Here is a 21096-nt window from a genome sequence, read left to right on the forward strand (position 1 = left end):
ACCGAAGCCCTTCCAGGCGTAAAGACTCATTCTCACGACACAGTAAGTGGGAGAGGGGATACAGCTTCATCCCTGTGTCCCGTAGCAGTCATCTCATGAATATGCATCTTGAGAGCTCGTTATCGAGGGGTAGAGGGGAAGGAGAGGTTGGCCTTAATTTTGCTGTCAGAGTATTATGTTCCAGGAACTGATAATGAAGGTCAGAAGAGCCATTTGCCGTGGCTGCAAAAAACATAAATGAAAGCAAATGTGAAAGGAGGGCTGTGGGACTAAACTGAAGTGCCATTGAAACACAGTTTGGGGGAGTTACTTTCGAAAGACACAAAGAGCTTTACAATCTTTCCATAAGTCTCGGGAGCTGCTCCAAGGGGACAACAACCAATTCTGATTTTGGCTTGCTGCTAAGAAGTGGCTAGTCCATACTTTCAATCTAATCCAGTTTGTATGAGAATTTTATTAAATTATAGGATGCTGAAGTATTTATTTTTAGGAAGAGTGTCTCCGCTGCTTTTTGTTTCCTGAGTGACACAAGCTATATCAGATCTTCTGCAAGTTTTTGCTTGAGTAATAACCATATTTGTCCAGAAAAAGTAAAAACTTATTAGCTCAACCTCATTGTATTGTATTTATTTTAGCAACTCTGTTGCAAACTGAAGGATATTAGTCCGTGCATGTATGCCAAACTCACATGAGTAAGTCCTGAAGTTCCCCCTAACTCCATGAAGCCCAGAACTGAGTCTGAATCTGGATCACTTCGCAGCCTGGCACATGCCAGACCCTTCCTGATGCCCCTAACTGCAGTATGTCCTCCAGTGCAGCAGACCTGGCTGCAAGAGAAGGAGCAGAGATTTGCCTCCACCTGATAGCCAGGGGCACGTCTCTCTTTGCAGGGATCTCCCCTTCATTGGGATTTGGGACCCTCCCTTCCAACCCCCAGATCCCACACCTCCTATGCGAGTACCCAAATGAGACGGCTCTTGTCCCAAAGGCAGCTCGTGAGTTTTAAGTTCAGGCTTGAGACAGCTCCTTGGGCTGCTCCAGAGACATGGGCACCTCCAAAGGGGTGACCTGCCCGTGTCTGGGGACCGCTGCCACCCTGCCCCAGAGAGAGCCCCTCTAAGTGCACATGGATATAAGACCCTGTACCCTGGACAGGACTCTCCCAAGGGGTTAGGGAAGCTTTAGGATGCCTGGGTTGCACCCAAGAGCTTTGCAGCAGGAATGAGACCTCCAGGCTGCTGCTGCATGTGTGTGCAAACAAGAGCTTAAGACAGCTCGCCTTCTGCTCTACCAGTGCCCAAGGCTGTGGGCACAAGCCATGCTAATGGGTTGCCTTCTCAGAAATTGCATATGTTTATGCCAAAGATGTTCCATTGCTGTGAGTTTGAACAGAAACAGATTATGATGCATTTGAACTGAATGCTGCTGCCTGGCATGCTGAGCGTGCAGCGTGTGGGGCTGTGCGCTCACCTGGGCGTGCAAAATGTGGCAGATCTGAAAAAAACCAACCAGATGACAGGCTAACAGCACGTAACGACTGCCCAGACTTCTGCTGCTCTGAAGCTCCTCTCAGTCCACATGGCGCCTATGGCTCGGTCCGAACCCCAGTGCCCCCAGCAGCAGCAGCGCTGCGGGGCAGTGGCTGCCAACGCAGGCAGGCTATGGGACAGGCAGCTCCACTTCATCAGAGGGTGAAGTAGCTGCTGAATATTAACCACGAATATTTACAACAGCGTCTGTATGTTAACTATGAGTATGGGAACTTACAAAGTTGGGTGCAAGCTCCAGACGTTTCGGGATTGCTCCACCTGGGCTGCAGCCAGCCTCACCAAGGTGCTCCCAGGGCCCCTGTCCCTGGGGGCTGTCCCCAGCAGGCACATCTGATGGTGGCCTCGCCCCAGCCAGGGATGTCGGCATTGCATCTGCTGTAGTTTGCCACAGATTGTGACCTTGAGGATGCAAACATGCCCTGTAGCACATGCCCGGGGCAGAGCACTGCCCCGCTGGCACCGTGGGGTGCTGACTTGGGTATATGGGGTGGTGAGAGGGACCGGCTGGTGCTATCCTCCCTGCCACGTCTCTGGGGTGGAAATGGCCTCAGGAAGCAGGGGAGGAGGTTTCATTTGCCTTGTCTGCAGAAATCCCTGCAGGACCTGTAAACACGTGCCCGCACAGTGTCGGTGGCAGCAGCGAGACCAAGAGCCGAGTGTTTCACCCACCACCCACCATCCCTTCTCCCCGCATGCCCAGGGCTGCCCTCCGACAGTGACAGCCCCTTCCAGATAACTGGTCTTTCGAGTTCATTCCCTTCCCTCACCACCGAGGCCCTATCAGTATTTTACGTATCCAGAGGGACAGGGCATGTGAAACTGATGCATACCTCCTCCGCTGAGATACACAGCCTTGGCTCCCTGCAGCTTAATCCAGAGGAAAACAGCCACGCAGGGTCTAAAGCGCTTTAAATGGTATGTGTCAAGCATGTGGTGCGGGAGGGCTGCCCTGCCTCGGGAAACTGTGTGGAGACAAGGATAAACCGAGAAGGTCCTTGCCCCCCTCTGGCTCCTGAAGGGGAGCGTTGTGGGGTGCATCACCCCAGAGTTGGCTGCCCTCCACGTGTGCTGCCTCGCTAGAGCTTTTAAATCATTTTGCTTCCCCTCTGGACACCGGCATCTGCGCCCCCGGCAGCCTGCGAAGCTCAGGGGGATGCTGACTCTTCAGAAACCCTGGCTGAAATCTGCAAAGAGGGGCGTGGGGAGAGACGACAGACCTGCCGGGAGATGCCGGATTAGTCTGCGGCCAGACGGACTAAACCAACACCACTAGCAAGATAAGCATCTTGCTGGCCCTGCCCAGCCACCTTTTGTGTTACGGAGGAGGCTTCCCCGCCTCCCCTGTCTCCCCCCACCAGTGTTTCATCGTGGGGCCACCACCGGCGGCACATAAATAGAGGGCCCCGGGCGGGCTGCGGGGCGAAGACCGGAGACGCCGCTCAGTGTCCCGCACCGCACCCCAGCGCCCATCCTGCCTGGCCGGCCACCCTGCAGGTAACCAGCACCGCGCGGTGCCTCGCCGGCACGGCCGCGGCCGGGACCTGCAGGGACTTGGTATGGGGCAGGAGGGGAGCTCCTCGGCCAGCCTGCAGCCTGGTTTTCCAAAACTAAGGGGAAGGATGAAAACGTGGTTTTGCTGGAAAGTGGCTCTGATGAAGAAGCCTGACTTCATTGCTAGGTGGGGTCAGAGGTTTCGGCAGTGAATGGGACTGCTGGGGTTGGGCAGAGGTTTGGGTGTGCAAAACCTTTGACTCAATGGTGTCTGGCGGCGTTGCCCTGCTCTGTCTGTGCGTGAAGCCCAGAGGAACCAGGCTCTCGGCATGGGGCTGTGGAAAGGAGATCCTCCACAGCGAGCGGGTCTGGGCTCTGTGCTGCCCGGCACAGCGATCACTCCGCTGGGAACGATGATAAAGTAACCAGTAGATAAAAATGTGTGAATGAAACAAAGGGGCAGAACAGTAACTTACAGCAAGGATGAAGCAGTTCCCAGTAACTTAAACAAGCAAGAGTTTGCTTTAAAAATGGGAAAGCTTTAAAGTCTTTCCTTTTCAAATTGAAGATGGATGGAGTTCATGCTTTCAAGTTTTTTCTTTATAGTCACGCAATTTGGAAATACTTTTGTTTAAAGAAATATTAAGAAGTAATTGCAAGTAGTTGCATGTCTGCAAGAGTAGGAAATTGGGGCCATCAAATGCACAGCATGAAGGTAATGATATAATTGTAATCAAAGGTAGCACTGGGGCAACCGGAGAAGAGACCCAACCTGGAAGGACCCAGTGCAGGAGGGAAGCAAGGGTATTTAATACATGTAAGGTCACTCAGACGGGGGAAGGGATCCAAAAGTGAGGACTGCACTTAAGGAAATGTTGGGTCTTGGAAAGGTGGCAGTCTGAAAAAAGTCCACAGCCTTAAAATGGAGAAGGGAGTCAGCATGAGCTGCCAGGCGGTGCTGTGCATCCCAGGAGGTGTAAGCGGAGGAGGAGGGAGCAGGCACAGGGAGGGGATTTCATGTCTGTGAATGGATCTCAGCTTGAAAACCAGCTGGCTGAAAAACTGAAGAAGGCAGAGTCACACAGGAGTGCCCACCATTGGAAACATCTTCCTTACAAAGCAAAGGCTTCACAAGTTGAGACAAGGATGAGGTGACCCTCTTGGCTTCCCATGAGGGAGTGAAGTGGCTGGAAAAAGCAGGCAGCGAGCTGCCAGGTGGCAAGTGGCACAGCCTGAGGGGCTGGGAGCTGACACCCAGACCTAGTCCGCGGACAAGCAGGGTCCCAACTGCAGTGGTAGCCGCAGGGTGAGCCACCAAAGCAGACAGCGCTTCTTTGAGCCCTTCGTGTGTCTGTGCCTGAACGCCTCCCAGGAACAATTAGTCGCTGAAATGTAAATTATAAGCATCAATACGGGGTCGAACGAGTGCTGTTTGCTGGCCAGGGCAACCGTGCCAAAGCTCAGCGCGTGCTGCAACATGGACTTTGCTAAGCCAGTGCCCACGTTGCAGCCATCTGAGCACCTGGTGGGTGGAGGACACCTCGGTCGAGCCAGAATGAGCTTTTGGGCACAAAATGTTTTGTTTTAGAGCAAACCACCCCGGTCCCAGAGAGCTGCAGGTGAGCAGAACTACAGCTAATGGGCCTGTCGGGCAGAGGCAGCTGCGTCTCATTCTCTTTAAACCTCGGGGGGCGGTCCAGACCTTGGGGTTTCTGGTGTGACGCCTGCACCTATCTCCCCCTTTCTCTCCCCAGAAGCATGGCTCTCGCCGGCGCCCTTCGCCTGTCACTCGCCTGCCTCCTGCTCCGCGCTGCGGCCCCGAAACCCACGTGTGACCCCGGCGCCTGCGCCCCGTGCCCCGAGAGGGACGTGGAGGGGACGACCGACGCCGGGACCTGCTGCCCCCCTTGCCCCCCTCCCTGCGCCTGCCCCCCTTACCTGGCGAGCGACTGCGAGATGCAAGGCTTCGCCAGCGGCCGCGTCCCCGCCGGCCGCTCCTTCTACATCGATTTTGCCCGCAAGCTCTGCACCTGCCAGCCCGGCGGGGACATCACCTGCGCCCCGCTGTGCCCCCCCCTGCCCCCCACCTGCCAAGCCGTGGGCAGCCCCGTGGCCGACGGCTGCCCCCGCTGCGTCTGCTACGACGAGGAGGAGATGGCGGTGCCCGCCGGCACCGTCACCGCCCGGGGTGCCCAGATTTGCACCTGCCCCCCCCAGGGGGGCCGGCTGCAGTGCGGCGGTGGCCAGAGCAAGGAGTGAACCTCTCGTCTCGGCCGGCCGAGGGCAGGAGGACGGGGAAGGCTCTCGGGCAGCAGAAGGCTTTCTGCACCGTGGGGCGTCCTCGCTGAAAAGGGTTAAATGCTTCAGACTGTCCTAGAGGACTTGGCGATGAATATAGCCGTGCCACGGAGCGCTGGAGAGATGCCGCGTTGTGTGTCATTTATACGCCAGGGCAAAGTGTCTATAGTGGGTGAGCTTGCTTTGTTGTAAGGTTTGTTCCATGGCGGTGGGCTGTGAGAGATTAGATTGCTGCTAGCATGTAACTGAAACGACGGAGTTATTTATTTATTTGTAAGATGATTGGGCTTTCCTACGTGTTTGTGTTTATGTAGTGCGTTTATATAACTTGCTGGATAAACTTCCTCCCGGGAGCGAGGTTTTCGCTTCCTATAATTCCATCAAGTTCAAAGTGGTGGCACCAAAACCAGAAGATTGGCTGATATCCCATAATCAGGCTTTTTTCGAGGTGGGAGGAGTAGGTGGGTTAGCACATGGCTGTTTTCTTAGGAGGAGGCAAGCCCCTCTCGCGCCTCCATCCTCCAGAGCAAAGCCTTGAAGACTCACGTAAGGATGTTGGCAGCCAAAGCTCGATCCTTCACAGCCACCTCGACAAATCAGTTACCCAGGGCTGACCCTGTTGTCGGTCCCTGCTGTGTCCCGATTCAGCAGGAATACCCCAAATTGCCTGTCAGTGACTCTGTCCTCCTCACTCTTGCTCTCCCCTTACCACTGCTGGAGACATACGATATGGCTGAACTGCATCTTCTGAATGCTTTGACATATATAGATATATACACACATATACATATATGTACAGGGAGACTGTAATAAAAAACACAGCTTCATCAGGCTGAGATGTTAACAAGTGTTAACTGTGTTCCTTTAAGGTGTTGAATAAAATCAATTTTACCAATAAACTTCTGAAAACTTTACCGATAAGCACACCTATACTTTCCTTATGCGTTAGTTGGTGTTACTGGGGCCAGGCAAGCCTCTCTCCAGCCGCCTTGGCCCTGGGTATACCTGGAAACATTAAACGTGGCCCCTGGCTTCTTTTCACATTCCTCTCTACTGCTCTGTCGGATGCCATTCGACTGCAAAAAAATGGTGAGCTCGAGGTGACCCTCGCCCAGAGACGTGAGAGATCGGTGTGTCTGAAAAACGGCTGCACCCCAAAGCTGAGCCTGGGGAATAAGGGCATCCGAGTGGCTGCACCGTCCCCCTCGGCACGGCTGCCCCACCGATGGCCCTCGGCTGGTAGCTGCAGGGTGGGAGCAGCTGGGACCCCCAACCCGGCCTTTTCCTGAGGCTGGAGGGCTCTCGGGGACGCACCGGGCTGGTTCGGGGCCTCGCACCAGGCAGTTTGAGAGCACGTGAAGGGGACATAAGGGGACGTGCTCTGCGTGGAGGTAACTCCATGGTCCTGCACCGGCGGCTGCGGGGATGGGGGAAGCGAGGGAGCAGGAGAGAAGGATGCCTTTATCAGGGAATAAGTGCCCCCTTAGGCACCTGACCGTGCCCGGCAAGCTCCCCAGCAGACAGGACAACCCTTGCAGCCATCGCCCAGCCCGCAGAGCCGAAGCGCTTGGCAGTTTCATCTCCTGCCTGCGTGATTTGCAGAAAGCCACAGTGAACCCGAGGGCTGGTCGGGGTGAGGAAGAGTGCTCGCTGCAAACCGAGATGGGACGGGGCCTCACAAAAGCTGCCACAGGGTGCCCGTGCCTCCGCGTCCTCCAGGTCCAGCCGGCTGCCGGGGCTCCCCAGCTCCAGCACAAGCTGAGCCCCCGGCCTCGTGCACATCCCTGCCCTCTTCCCAGAGGACGTGTTTCTGTCACGGGGAAAGGGGTTTTACCCAGCGTCCCTTCCCCCACCACTCTTCTCCATTTGGTTGAAAAAATCTCTTTGTTTTTAATAAGGTTAAAGCTCCCTGTCACCTTACAGACCAGACACCAGGCATCGCGTGCTGCTATTGAAGCCAGAAGCGCAAGAAATTCCTCCCATTACCAAGGCTTAATTATAATTATATGCTGTGCAGGTATTTACAAACAGTTGAATAAATTCACATCCCATATACGCTTGCAAGGTTTGAGTATTTTAGTCCTTGGGGTTGCCTCTCATTCGTGTCTGCCAAGCATTTAAGGAAACCAGTTTGCAAGCGTAGTGGTTGGTTCTGCAAGTGTAGCAACTGTTCGGAGGGAGTCACGAGTGATTTCGGCAGACTCCTTTTCCCCTGGGGAGGGTGGTGGTCAGCTGAGGCTGTTTATTCTTTGCTACCCATCTTATCTGTCCCACCGCTCCCCCCCGCCTTGCGTGACTGATAACCTTTGAACAAGAGAGAATAACCGACAGACGCGATCCCTGAATAATGCTGGGTTTGTGTGAATGCTCTTTACACAGGGTCAGCATAGGAACAATGAGGAGTTATTCTTCAAACATCTGTGCAAAAAGTCCCTGCCAGCTCCTTTGCAAGCCACCCATTGTAGGTGGTGAAGAGTTTCGTTGCTCTGCCACCACCGCCGATTTGAGGACAGCTTGCATCTCCAGCCTCTGCCTGGATGTCTCGCAGGATCTGTGTCTACATTTCATCACACTGAAATAAGTAGCTGCGTTATGCTACTTTTTCCATCAACAGCTGCACTAGCACAGAGAGAAAAGAGAAAAAAACCCAAACCTGTTCAAAGATGACACACCATTCAGTTGTCAGAATTTATTCACTTCGGTTTAACGTCTTGGTTTTTAGCACGCTTTATTTGAAGGGGTGTTTTCCTGAATTCTCCAACATGAATCACCCGTGTGTTTGTCTACATTTTGGACAAAGTATTGCTGGTATTGTTATTTATATTTTTCCAGGTCAGATTTTCCCCATGGTCTGGACATCAGCGTAGTTTTGTGACTACCCATTCGCATGGTCACTGTAATTTTGCATCACAGCTAGGCACATGTTTGCAGGTAAGGAGCCATACATGTTTCTTACGTACAAAGCAGCAAACTCCCGTACCTCCCTAAATGAGCCCTGAAAATTGAGTCAAAAGCTGAAATCTACAACTCCTAAAAAGAACTCATTTCACATATAGCACTATCACATTTGGGGGTGTTGTTTGTGTTTTTCCGTGTCCCATAACTTTGTAAAAGATCATTACTGCTGCTGTGGAACTGACAGGGCCTTTCTTCATTATATTAATGATTTAATCATTGATTTAAATAGAACCAGGTTTTGGGCATCAGTCCTTTTAATATGTCCTCTCAGTTCCTGCCTCACAAGGCTGTAAAATATTAGGGTAAAATATTAATGAGTGACAGCCCATTAGGAGATGTCCTTTTGGCAGAGCTATATCCAGTGCCAAGAAGTATTTGCCCAAGCCCTTCTACCTTTCCTGACACCCTGCCAGAAGAAGTGAATTCCTTCTGGGTGGCTCACCAAACAACTTTAGCATCCCTGCTGCTCCGCTCCGCTCCCCCAGACTGCATCGGCAAAGCCTGGGTGTAGGTGGACAGCCATCTGTCATTTTGTTTAGATATTATGCTCTTAAATTGTCAGAAAACCTGATCCTGTGGCAGGTTCTGCGCTCTTGGTTCCTCATCAGGATAAGAACAACGTGACAGAGGTTTCCTAGAGGATCCCCCAATTTAACTAAACCATACCCACTCAGTGTTGGTAACGGACTGACTACATCCCCCTAGAAATACTTCTTCTTTAAAATTTGGGGGCAGGGAGAGAGGTAGCATTTGACACTATCTTTTGAATGTGTTCCTTATCAGAAATTTTCAGTGTATATGGTTGCCCCGACATGCCTGCTGGCATGCCAATGATGCAACGTACTGACCAACAAACAGCACAAGGAGGAGAACTAAACACACACACAAATGTTATTGGGTCAACATAAAAAGAAAAATATTATGAAGTCGGCCTACATCAGGACATTGAGCTGAAACAGATTTTTTAAATATGACTTCTTCCCCTATCCCTTTGGTTCAGTATCACAGTGAAAAATCATGGATGTATTTTATAGAAGAAACGGCAAACAATATCGCATGGTATTAAGAGAAGTCCCGATTGTTAGACGTTCTCTGCATTACAAATAACAGCCTTTCCTTCTTCCGTGTGGGTGGGCAGGGGGGACCAAAAATGTAGATTTGGCATTTAAAACACATGTCCTCTGGGAAAAGCAGAGAAGCTGACACTTGGGTTACCTTAGTCAAAATTACAGAACAGCAGTCAGAGGGCTGTATAAGGAAAGGGATTTACTGGTCAGGAATTTCAGGGCAAACTCAATATATGCACAATTGATGCATCATCTATTTTGCTTCTGAAATTTAAAACAGAAGTGGATTTTTCTGACCATTTATTAAGTGTAATTTCTTTAAATTAAGGATTTGCATGATTTAATAGGGAGGGGTTTTGCATGTTTCCCTAAGATGTGCATATTTTGTGATGCAGAGTATTAAAATACGCATTTTTAACCCTAAGACCTTTTACTAGAGCAAAGATGAACATAAAAAAAGCACATACATAATAAAAATGACACACATTCATTTGGGAAAATAATGTACAAATTGCTTTAGGCCTAAAGCGATTTAGCTTTAGTGCATCTACGCTAAGGACAGCTTATTTTCAATTATCATTCCAGTACTGCATTCATAGCAGCAACCACAACTCAGTTCTGTAAAGTTGTTGGGCTTTTTCCAGCAAAGCTGGCTTTGAACCTTGGAGTGATTTGCAGAGTCATTATTCAACGCTTTTCACAGTTCAAAAGCTCAAGAGACACAGGAAAAGTCTAGGGCATGTAATCAAGGATTAATTGTTGCCAGCTTTCAAAGAAAGGAAGGGGGGAGACAAAAAAAAAAAAAAGGAATACAAAACCAGTTGTTTAAAAGCAGAATGGAGGATTGTAGAGGAAAATTATTATTTCTGTAGCTGCTCAAAGGATCACTGCGTTTACAAGTGGCTCAGGAGTATTGTTTCGCCCAGCATCTGAAAAGCTGAAAAGGCAGCATAGGTATTATCTAACAAATGCCAACCCACTTCCTCAAAATTTGAGTTTCATTTTGATGATGCTTCTCAAAATTTTCAAGAGCTTTCAAAGTCTCAATCCAGCTATAGTAGTGAGTTAAAGTTAATCAGAATCAGCTGTGCAAAACGGTCTTGTGTAAAAACAAAACAAAACAAAAACCCAAACCAAACCACACCACAACCCCCCCCCCCTAAAAAACCCCAAACCACCCCCTTGTTCCAATATAAAAATAGTGAGACAACAGTAACAGAAATATTCTCTCCGTCCTTCCTGGCCTTAATTTGGATCTCACCCATGGAACCATATATACTGCTAAGTTTCTTAGAAAAATCAGTACCTGCAGAGAAATTGATTTTGCTTATGTAATGGCAGGTATAAACAAGTCCCCTTGTCTTTTCTGTGTGCTAGCCTCTGCTGAAAGTAAGCGGTCTAAATCTTAAAGACCAAATAACGTTATAAACTGAGCTACGCAGAAATGTGTAGTAAACATAATTTGATGAATGTTAATACATTAAGGAGAGTCTCTGCAGTTTGTAGCTCATAGTGAAAGGTTGCAGGGGGGCACTGCAAAAACGGCGTACAAGTCAATCACTAGTTTCTTAAGCATGATCTGTGTATTTTTCATGACTGTTAAAAATCTAAGTTTAAAAATGCTTGGATCTTAACAAAAATGTCTCTAAATTAAATTTTATTACCCCATTCACATTTAGGATATGAATCAGTTCATAGTTAGGATTCAGTGATCAACTTAACAAAAAGAGTGCTAGGAATTAAGTGTCAGGAGTAGGTCCAAGGGCCTAATCTTCTGACTTGTGCTAGTAGTGACACAAAAGTCCAAGGACCAATAGGAAAGATAAATATCTGTAAGAGATTTTCCCTGGTGACTTCATAAGCTCTAGATCACAGCTTAGTTGCATCAGGAAGACAAACCAAACCTGACCTACAAAGGTCACATTATTTTCAGGTTTTAGTAGGATATCTAAATGGTGGTTTGTCATTTTATTCTCTAAATACACCACAGGCTTATTCCTGCATAGCTTACACACTCTGAACTTGCACAAATTTAAATAGGCATTTAAAGTAAATACCATACCTAGTATGTGTCCCAGCCTTATCTGTTACTTTTTGCAGAATCCTCATTATTCCCCCATTTTAGGACTGAGGATATTGCTCTGGCTTTCTACAAAGAGGTATATTTAGAAACAGCCCTAAGTTTCATAGTAAAGGCTTACTGTTTTGTAAACAGGTGCTCCACAAAAGCAAACCGCTCATCAGTTACTTATGACTATGCTTCTAATTCCTATAACGCCTTCTCGAAGAGGGGATTCATCTTTCAGGGGAATGTGAAACCAACAGACAAGAAACACAGTATACTGGACATAATTTAGGTGAAATAATCTGCTTTGCAGGTTTTGGTTGGTTGGTTGGTTTTCTTATTCTCTTCAGATTAGGAAAAAATTGGTCCCTGGCAGCAGTGGAGTTAAAACTATTTCCAATGATATCACCAGGAGTTACTCGCACTACTCTCAGGCACTCTTCTAACATCAGACAAAGAAATGATCAAATACTCCTGTGTCTAGAACACATACTGCTCAGCTAATCACAGCTTAACCCTTTAAAAACAGAATACGATCCAAAATCCGTGGGGACATGTTCTGGAGTAAATAAACCGCTATAAAAAGATCATTTTCTAAGAAAATGGTCAATTATGCTTATAACTGCAGTTTCTCCAGGGTAACAGGAAATCCGCCGTACAGTCGGTCAGAAAGCCGACCGAGACCCTGGCCCGGTCACCTGAACGGTTCTGACAGAGCCCATGAAATTCGGAGGAAGGTGCCCGCTCCCCGTCCAGCCGTGAGTCCCGGGGACGTGTCTGCCAAGCAAGGCAGGGCACCACGGGGCTGCGCCAGCTCCAGCCGGTGCAGCCCCACATCACCCCTCCAGCCCCGCGTACGGGGCTCGGGGCTCTACCGTTTGGGGATCACACGGGGATGTCACCGTGCCAGAGGCTGGGGAAGCAAGAGTCAGAATAAATGATGCTTCAGTGCTCAGCAGAAGTACCTCTTCTCTTCAGGGCACCCATGCCTGTCTGCATCTTTGCTGAGTAAGACTCACACACGCTGGATGAAATGAGTTTGAGTTTTGTGCTAGAGAGGAATCGCTATCTTGTAATAAAAAGGCTGCTTGTTTCCTAAAGGTTTCTCATTGAGTAGAGCATGGTAATTTTAAAAATGCATTACAATCTATCTGGCTGAACAAGTTAACACACGGGACTTGCACGGGGGAAGTCTTTTCAAATACATCGGTACCATATACGCTTGGAACCATTACTGAAAGTTTGATGTCCATGCCATTTTTAATTAACAATTTTGAAACAATGACAAAAAAAACCCCAAAGTCACACACATTATGGACTATTTACCTGCTAATTCTTTCTTTCATCAAAGCTGCTCCTGCATACAAAAGCGTAATAAAAATCCCCATACTGCTAAGAACTAGTAAACAGTTTTCTTCACTTGCATAAACAAGAAAACTCAAACAAATAAAAAGGCCAAGGATTGTCCCTGGCCAAGAACTGGTTAACTAGTTTGAAACTATGCTCAAGACTTCTTGAAAACATATTTGTCTTTCAGCCAAACAATACTGTTAATGTTAAAGTAACGCAAATGCTTTGCTTTAAAAATGTGCTTTTTCTGTTCACAGAGAAACAGTAGTGTAAAAATAAATCATCCATGAAGCATATTTTCATTTTTAATTTTTTCCTTTGATAGATCAGTTGCTTCAAAATCCCTTAACAACCAAGGGAAAAAAAAAAGTTACAGGGTTCACATTTTAAAGATTGTCGATTGTATAGACCAAATGTTGCTAACCCACAGAAAGATTTACGGGCCACTTCTGTCACAACCCAAACCCACTGGATTCTATTAACGTGAAGTAAATATCTTTATAGTAGTCTACAAGGTTGGTAAGGCATTTCACTGCTTTCTCACACCTTGCTTTTCTCTGGCAAAACCAGCTGTGATCACTCAGCAGGTCCTAAAGAACTAAGTCACAAAAAAGGAACAGATTTTCTATTTCCAGGTGACAAGAATGAACAAATAACATGATTTGGGCAATCACTTAAAAGCACATTAGTGCCAATTTTACTACGTTTTACACTGGATGATCAAGTTACTTTAGGACTTAAAAATTAAACAACCCAAAACCTATTTGAAGGAGCTTAGCAAGCCCAGGGCAGGGCTGGGGGTGGGGAAGGAATCCACACTGAGTTTGAGTTTGGCAAAACGAACCTGCTTTACTCTTCAGCTACGCTGAACAGTAAAGACCAAAGTGTATTCAGCATGAGGCTGATCATTTGATCATTTGCACACTACAACTAAACGTGCATTTTCACGGATATGCTCTGTTTTTAGGAGATGGTGAGAGTTTGAATTTATTATTAGGAAACCAAAACATTTCACTTAATTGTTTAACATGCGAGATTTTCATGAGGGAATGAAGGTTAGTTACATTTCCAACAGGATTTCAAAACTACATTTTGCCTATTCAACTCTAAAAATTAAGCTGAATATAAGGCTGAAAGGTTTAAAAGACTAATCAAAGTAACAGAAGTCAGAAAGACAATAACAGTACAGCACCTAAAAATGGGCAATTCACACATTTTTGACATTTATGTCTTGCATAGACAAATATTCATTTTTTTTTCCTCCCAAGACAACTCAGCTTCAGAAAATAAATCTTAAATCAACTTCAATTACTATTAAATGCATGTGTTCCAATTTTTCAAAATAACCAGGGTGGTTTAGGTTTTTGTTTAAGTGCTACAAGTCTAATGGTTTTATGAAACTATCATCCATTGGAAAGACTTTATTTCACCCTTTGGGCTGTCAAGTTCCTAACGTCAGGAAGCTGAACTGCCTTCTAATTCTTTTTCCACGTGATTAGAGAAGCAAATAGATACATTATTCATGCATTAAGTCTTTGTGACCTTACTCCACCAGAATATCCATAAGCCCGAAGCTACTTTTAAAGCACAGGAACTGGGAACTCTTAACTCCTCAGTACAGGTCTGCCTTCTGGCCACATTTTGAACATCAAAACAATATGTGGTGCACACCAGGTCAACGCAAATTCCTGCCCTTCTAAGCCCTTTGTCCATACCCTGGTTTCCACTGGAAGAAAACCTAAGTATGCAGGCAAGACAAAGTTGGAGGGTTCTCCGAAAGGTTCCTAATAGTGATCAGGGACCAGAACAAGGAACCAATTCTCTTGCAGGTAAATGCAGCCCAACATGCACCCTTACAGAGTTTCCATGAGGTCAGCAAGACTCCACTTTAATCCAATATCCAGATCTAGGAAACTCTCTGCAGAGCCAGAGCTATGCCTGTTGATTCTAAATGTTTTCCAACATGATTATTTCTTTGGAACTGTATTTTCAAAATATATCCCGATCAATTTGGAATTGATTTACTAAAACACAATGTTTCTAAAGTTAAAGAACAACCAGCAATTGCCTTGCCTGTTACAGAAATCTTGGAAAAATTGGACTGAGAACCCTGTTGTGGGTTAATGATCTAGATTACATAGAAAACAAATTAAAAGTTTCAATAACCATAATTGCAGGAGAATTACATTGATTTTAAAAACAAATTAGTTCTATTGCATATTAATATGACTTCAATTGGGGGCAGGGGGGGATTATACATGGGTTTAAAGTTAGGCCCCCTATAAAGACTTTTTAACTAATGCAAACATGTACCTTTCCTGAATAGTTGTGCTGGTTTTGGCTGGGATAGAGTTAATTTTCTTCATAGCAGCTGGTATGGGGCTATGTTTTAGATTTGTGCTGAAAACAGTGTCAATAATTCAGGGATGTTTTAGTTATTGCTGAGCGGTGCTTACACAGCGTCAAGGCCTTTTCTGCTTCTCACCCCACCAGCGAGGAGGCTGGGGGTGCCCAAAAAGTGGGGAGGGGACACAGCTGGGACAGCTGACCCCAACTGACCCAAGGGATATTCCAGACCATATGACATCATGCTCAGCACATAAAGCTGGGGGAAGAAGAAGGAAGGGGGGGGGACACGACATTTGGAGTGATGGCATTTGTCTTTCAAAGTAACTGTTACACATGGTGGAGGCCTGCTTTCCTGGAGATGGCTGAACACCTGCCTGCCCATGGGATGTGGGGAATGAATTCCTTGTTTTGCTTTGCTTGTGTGCGTAGCTTTTGCTTTACCTATTAAACTGTCTTTATCTCAACTCACAAGTTTTCTCACTTTTACTCTTCCAATTCTCTCCCCCATTCTGATGTGGTGCAAGTGAGCAAGCGGCTGTGTGGTGCTTAGTTGCTGGCTGGGGTTAGACCACAACAATAGTGATGCTTTGCTTAAACCAGCAATCTTTCTTACACAGCAAAAAAGGAGGACACTTTTAAAAAAAAAAAAATCATGAAAAGAACAAGAATTTCTGTGCAGTTCATACCACTACAGAATTCTCACTGAATTAAAAGACAAGGTTTGAGTTCCATATATTAGGCAATACCTTTGATTAACTTGGTAAAGCCTTTTCAGTTTTAGGAATTGACGTTCCTATGTTTTTATGTTTCTAATTTGACAATAAAACTACTCCGTATTCCCTCTTTCACAATAAATTCTGCCAACTTCACTTTCCAGATATTGATAAACTTGCTGAAGATAAGGCTGCAAATGTTTCAGAAAAATAAAACTGCTGCAGGTAAGGTGGGGCGAATAAAAAAACCTAACCAGATAACAGTTTCTTTCTGATAAATAAACTTTCAGAAGTTTACAAACCCTGATGCCTTGTTGTTTCCTATTGAGTTCCAAGTGGCACATAAACTACATATTCCTGAACCCTCTTCCAGCTAGCTGTATAGATATTAAATTGTCTTAATACCCTCTCTCTTTTTAAGATCAGTTCTCATAGTTTCCAAGCGTGGGCAAGTGCCCATTGCCACATTATCTCCAAACCACACAAGTTTTGCCCATTTTGGTTTACCCTTCCCTTTGCTGCTGGCTACTTGCTACCCCAAACAAGTCTGCCAGCTGAGGTGCTTCCTAAACTACTTCAAAGCAGGCTGGGGAAAGCTCTGCTGATAGATCTGAGGCAGCAACAACTGGTCAGGGAGGGAAAGGAGACAGTGAGAAATGGCCTGTTCCTCCAGCATAGGTTGATTTGGAAAAGCTCATATTTGTGCATAGGCCTGTATGCACCAAGAAGTAGACTATTCATCTGCCTACGTGCTAGAAGTACAAGGATTAACACACTATTAAACGTGAACAAAGGTAGCTGAATAAAAACCCCCAACAAACCAACATATATAACCTACTATATAATGGAAACTGTGAGGGCGATGAAGCACTTAGAGTTAAGAAAAATACAGAATCTGTCTCTCAGTTCTAGTCATCTCAGGTACCCTTTGTAGGAGCAGTAGGCTGAATGTTTCCAAATGAGCATGATTTGTCTTTAAATGTTTTGGGGTCAAGCTAGATTTGACAATAGCCTTTGAGATAGTTATGCTATGTCAAAGCCTTCCTAATTAAATCTTTCATTATTCATTTACTATGCTCTTTAAAAAACATGGCACATTAGCGGCAAAGCAGAGAAGTTAGAAGAAAACACATTCTTTAGAAATTACCACTCCAGCTGGAGTAGATCATTACAGCACTTGAACTAAGCAGCAACATCCTCAGCCAGAAATAAGTGAAAGCCAGAGCAGAAACATCACTTGTGTTGAGTAAAACCCAACGCCAATTTTTCAAAATAGCTACTAGTCACTGAAAACTAGTATTCTCCACATATGTACGCCAATGCTACTGACATTTATTTTTGAAGTTTTTCTTCACACCAACTTATGCTTGCCTTGAAAGACAATCTTTAAAGACCAGCTTCCAACCATTTAAGCATGTCGAAAAGTACATGCATTAATCCTGCTGAAATCAATGGGACCTAAGCACATGCCTGAGTGTTTTGTGAAGCAGAAATTAAGTATTCAATTAAATATTTGCATCTGTCAAAGGACTTTGTTCAAATACAATATCTAAAGATTCTGAAAGCTAACTTTTTTTTCCTTGTCACGTTAGAAACGCAACTAGATTTGGTCTAAATCAGAAGGAAGTTCTGGCCTTGATCTAACCCAGCATTGTGACAAACAGACAAGGGGAAAAGAGGACGTTGATCATACCATGAGACTCTTGGAGTCTGTTATTTGTACTTAACAACAGTAAATACAGAGTTCCAAAAGTAAGTCTTCATGGACAGACAAACACAGACTCCAAACTTTGGGAAAAAAAAAAAAAAAAAGTTTCCCCCAAAAAAAAAAAAACCCCCAACCAAAAAAAAAAAAAAAGCATTGTCATCACTACCTCTTAGTTTTTAAATGACACACAAGGATTTCTACTCTAATAAAGCCTGCTGTATAATCTGGTAGTATCCTTCAGATCTGAAGAAATTTTATATAAATCCATAAGTTATATTTCTTTTTGTATTAGGGGAAAATATTTAAAATGCAATATAATAGCAGAGTGATAGCAGAATTCATGAGCATATAGTAGGCAACTTTTCATTTTTCAGATTCAGTTGTACAAACTATAAACTGCTAAATTTCTCTAATAACTGGAAAAATTGTGGGTATTTGAATTTACTTACCTGAATACTCATTTAGCAAATATCTTCAGATACAAGTCTAGACACAGAGTTAATGTAATCTGAATATTAGTTTACACATAATATAAATCAATGTTTGACAATATCAAAATCCCATCAAACAGTGGGCTGTTCTTATGCTATTATCAAATATAATATATCACTGTGGGATAGCTGAGAATCATAGAATGCTAGCGTAGGCTTGTTTATTAAATTTGGTCAGTTTTCAGACCTTCCAAATAGGAATACTAAATATTTATTTTTTCCCCTCTGGAAATTCTTTTTTTTTTTTTTTCCCCGTCCTGCTTAATACAGTCGTCATCCCAATTCCTAGTGAATTTATAAAAATATTTTTTATCCAATAACCCCAGCAAGGTAAAAATAGGAGTTTTTATAGCAAATGATAAACAGGCTCACAGACTATGAGAGAAACTAAACTTATTTAAATTGCCATACATTCGCTACTGAATCACACATCAACATTTTCTTTTTATGTGTGTTGCTGTCCACCTCAGACTAGCAGTTTTTAAGGTGCAGAAGCATCTTTCAAATATATGCATCTAACTTAACGATCAAGTTCCACACACTAGTGTCACATGCTTTAAATTTACATCACCTGCCCATCAAGAGCTGTGTTAAATAACAGCACTAATTGAAACTGCATAATTCTTTAGAAATTGCAGCACTTCCAATTCATATAACAAAGGGGTGCTTATGTGGTTCTTTATATTACTAGATAAAATTTTCTGAAATAAGAAATGAAAAAACACATTTGAAAGAAGTTGCTGCACCTGCAAAAACACTCTTTAAGCTTACTATGAAATACAAAAAAGTGCACCCTTCTATATCTACATATAAAACATATTAGAAATAAAACTTGTGTAAAATGTTTGCTGTGCAAACTATAAAAACAGTCAGTCAGTCAGTCCATTCTTTTTCCTAAACATTTTGTCACACTCTCTTGCTTCCTACTGCAGAGAATCGCTGTTATCCAAGACCAGCCCACTGATATTTGTTGTTGAGAGATCTCCTCCATCATCTTCACCGCTGTCTACAGACTCATCCTCACTTTGCCCTGCCATCATAACTTGCTGAACAGCCAAAGTAGCACCATCGGATGACAAAGACTGGAGACTGTCTACATTCATGTTGACTGGAGCTGTAATTGTTACAACAGCACCTGGAGAAGCACAATTGTAGTACTTTAGCATCTTTCTTGGTTTCTGATTTTAAGTAATACATATTTATATATAACAGAGTTTGTTTCTAATCAACAGGAAGAAAACCTAAGGAACTAAATTAAAATAAAAGCTATACAGATTGTCAAACAAATATCAAGAAATGCCAGAATTAAGTTGGCCAGGAATCTTGAATTTAGCTGAGTTATGGACACCCATTACACTAATTCTCCAATCACCACGAGACCATTTCCACAACTTATTCCAGCTTAATTCATTGCAGAAAAATTGAAGTGTTCATAGAGATTCAAGGTGACTTAAATGGATAAAGCTGTTGTCAGATTGAGTGGCGGCTGAGGGAAAAGTGGCTACAAACTGGAAAGAAATAAAGCAGCAGGCGGCAGGACAGAAAGGATAGTCCTGAGATTAAAGCAGTTATTTATCTTTCTTAAATTGAGTCTATTTTTTGAACTGATGCTAAGGAAGTCACTTCACTGTAAGTCTTTGGAGGCTCCATTACATTTCTCTGCTTCTCAGCATACAACTTGAAACACACGAGGCATACACAGAATTGCAGATGCTCAGTCCCTCCAGCAATAGTGAAAAGAATGTGAACAGGATGGGGGAGTCATGAAACTGAAACTGCAGTCCAATACTGCTAATCAAACAGAATGCTACTAACACGCATACGTATACTGAAAGAAAAAAGGTTAGAAGTGCAGCTAAGTTCTGTTGCTTCATAACTTTTGAAACGAAAGCAATAGTCTGTCAAGATAAATTCCAACAAAATACCCCCCCAAAACACAGAAAATTTTTAAAGAGAGAAAATTGACACATTTCTGTTACATTTTTCCAGAATAAAAACACATTTATACTGTAGTATCAAGAAGTTTCCCTCCCCCCAAAGGTATCAAACCGATCATTTCCGTTACAGAGGAATCAACTTTATTATCTGTGATTTAGCCAGTTCTCCTTACCATCCGACATCGTGAGCTCGTTAGATTGCTGCTGAGCAACTCCTGAGGCAATGGAGTCAGGCCAGAACCTTTGAACCGGTCGGTTCTGAGCTGTTTTCTTCTTTGTTTTTGGAGTTTCAGAACAACTGGAATCCAGCATTGGCTGAAGAATTCGCCTTCTAGCATTGATAAACCTAAACACAATCAAAAGGCAAGAAGTACTTATGACCAGTCGGCTATAAATTCTCTCTCTCTCAGATATGCAAAGTATGCAGTGGGGGAAAAAAAAAAAAAAATTAGGAATATACAATCTTATCCCTACCAGCTTGGCTTGACATTCTTTTTAATATGTAAAACTGCTCCTAGAATACTGGCATCCTTTGATTTTGGCAAACTAGCTAAGAAAGTACTTCTATCATTTTGCTGCTAGCAGCATTTCTCCCCCCCCCCCACCTCAGAGGGGGAAGTTCTCCAGACAGCATGACAGATGTACATATTGCAAGATCTTATTAAAAACTAAGCACCAGAAAACTTGCTGACAGCACAGCTCAGAAAGCTGATACTCCTCTCATTAGGGTTCACCTAATATCTAGCCTCTGCCTAACCTAGTTAGTTTTGTCTGGTTTCATTTACTTCCTTAAGCTCCCGCATTACTTATTTTATAGGCTCCCTGGCTTTCCAAGGTCTGGTTCCTTTTCCAGGAGACAATAACAAACACATTTTTCAGATCTTTCCCAATTCCTTTTCGTTCCCTGATTTTCACTTGTTATACTTTAGCACGCTAATCGCTGCCCTTCCCCTTTCTGCTAGTGAACAAGAAAATACTTAAACCACATCTCACTTCGGTACCAGCAGTTAACCGAGTCAATTTCAATGTAGCTAACTGTGGCAAGGAGCTGTGACTGAGGATAGCATCCCTTGCTAAGTCTGACAAAACACATCCAGGACCCATCTTTACCTGCAATGG

At 44.6% G+C, this 21096-nt stretch overlaps 1 protein-coding gene across 6 annotated transcripts in view; it reads right to left on the reverse strand.

Moving 5' to 3' along the window:
* Nucleotides 1-17698: 17698 nt before the first annotated feature.
* Nucleotides 17699-21096, reverse strand: part of PKNOX1 (PBX/knotted 1 homeobox 1) — a 42699-nt gene continuing 39301 nt past the window's right edge. For all 6 annotated transcript variants that reach the window (XM_010580274.1, XM_010580273.1, XM_010580269.1 and 3 more), the window contains 2 exons: nucleotides 20151-20323; nucleotides 17699-19175 (listed from right to left, as the gene is read on the reverse strand). In XM_010580274.1, coding sequence (XP_010578576.1) covers nucleotides 18964-19175; nucleotides 20151-20323 — 385 coding nt within the window. In that variant the 3' untranslated portion in view covers nucleotides 17699-18963. The remainder of the gene's footprint in view (nucleotides 19176-20150; nucleotides 20324-21096) is intronic.

The sequence above is a fragment of the Haliaeetus leucocephalus genome, unplaced genomic scaffold (assembly GCF_000737465.1).
Source record: "Haliaeetus leucocephalus isolate CR32 unplaced genomic scaffold, Haliaeetus_leucocephalus-4.0 Scaffold702, whole genome shotgun sequence".
NCBI classification, from domain to species: domain Eukaryota; kingdom Metazoa; phylum Chordata; class Aves; order Accipitriformes; family Accipitridae; genus Haliaeetus; species Haliaeetus leucocephalus.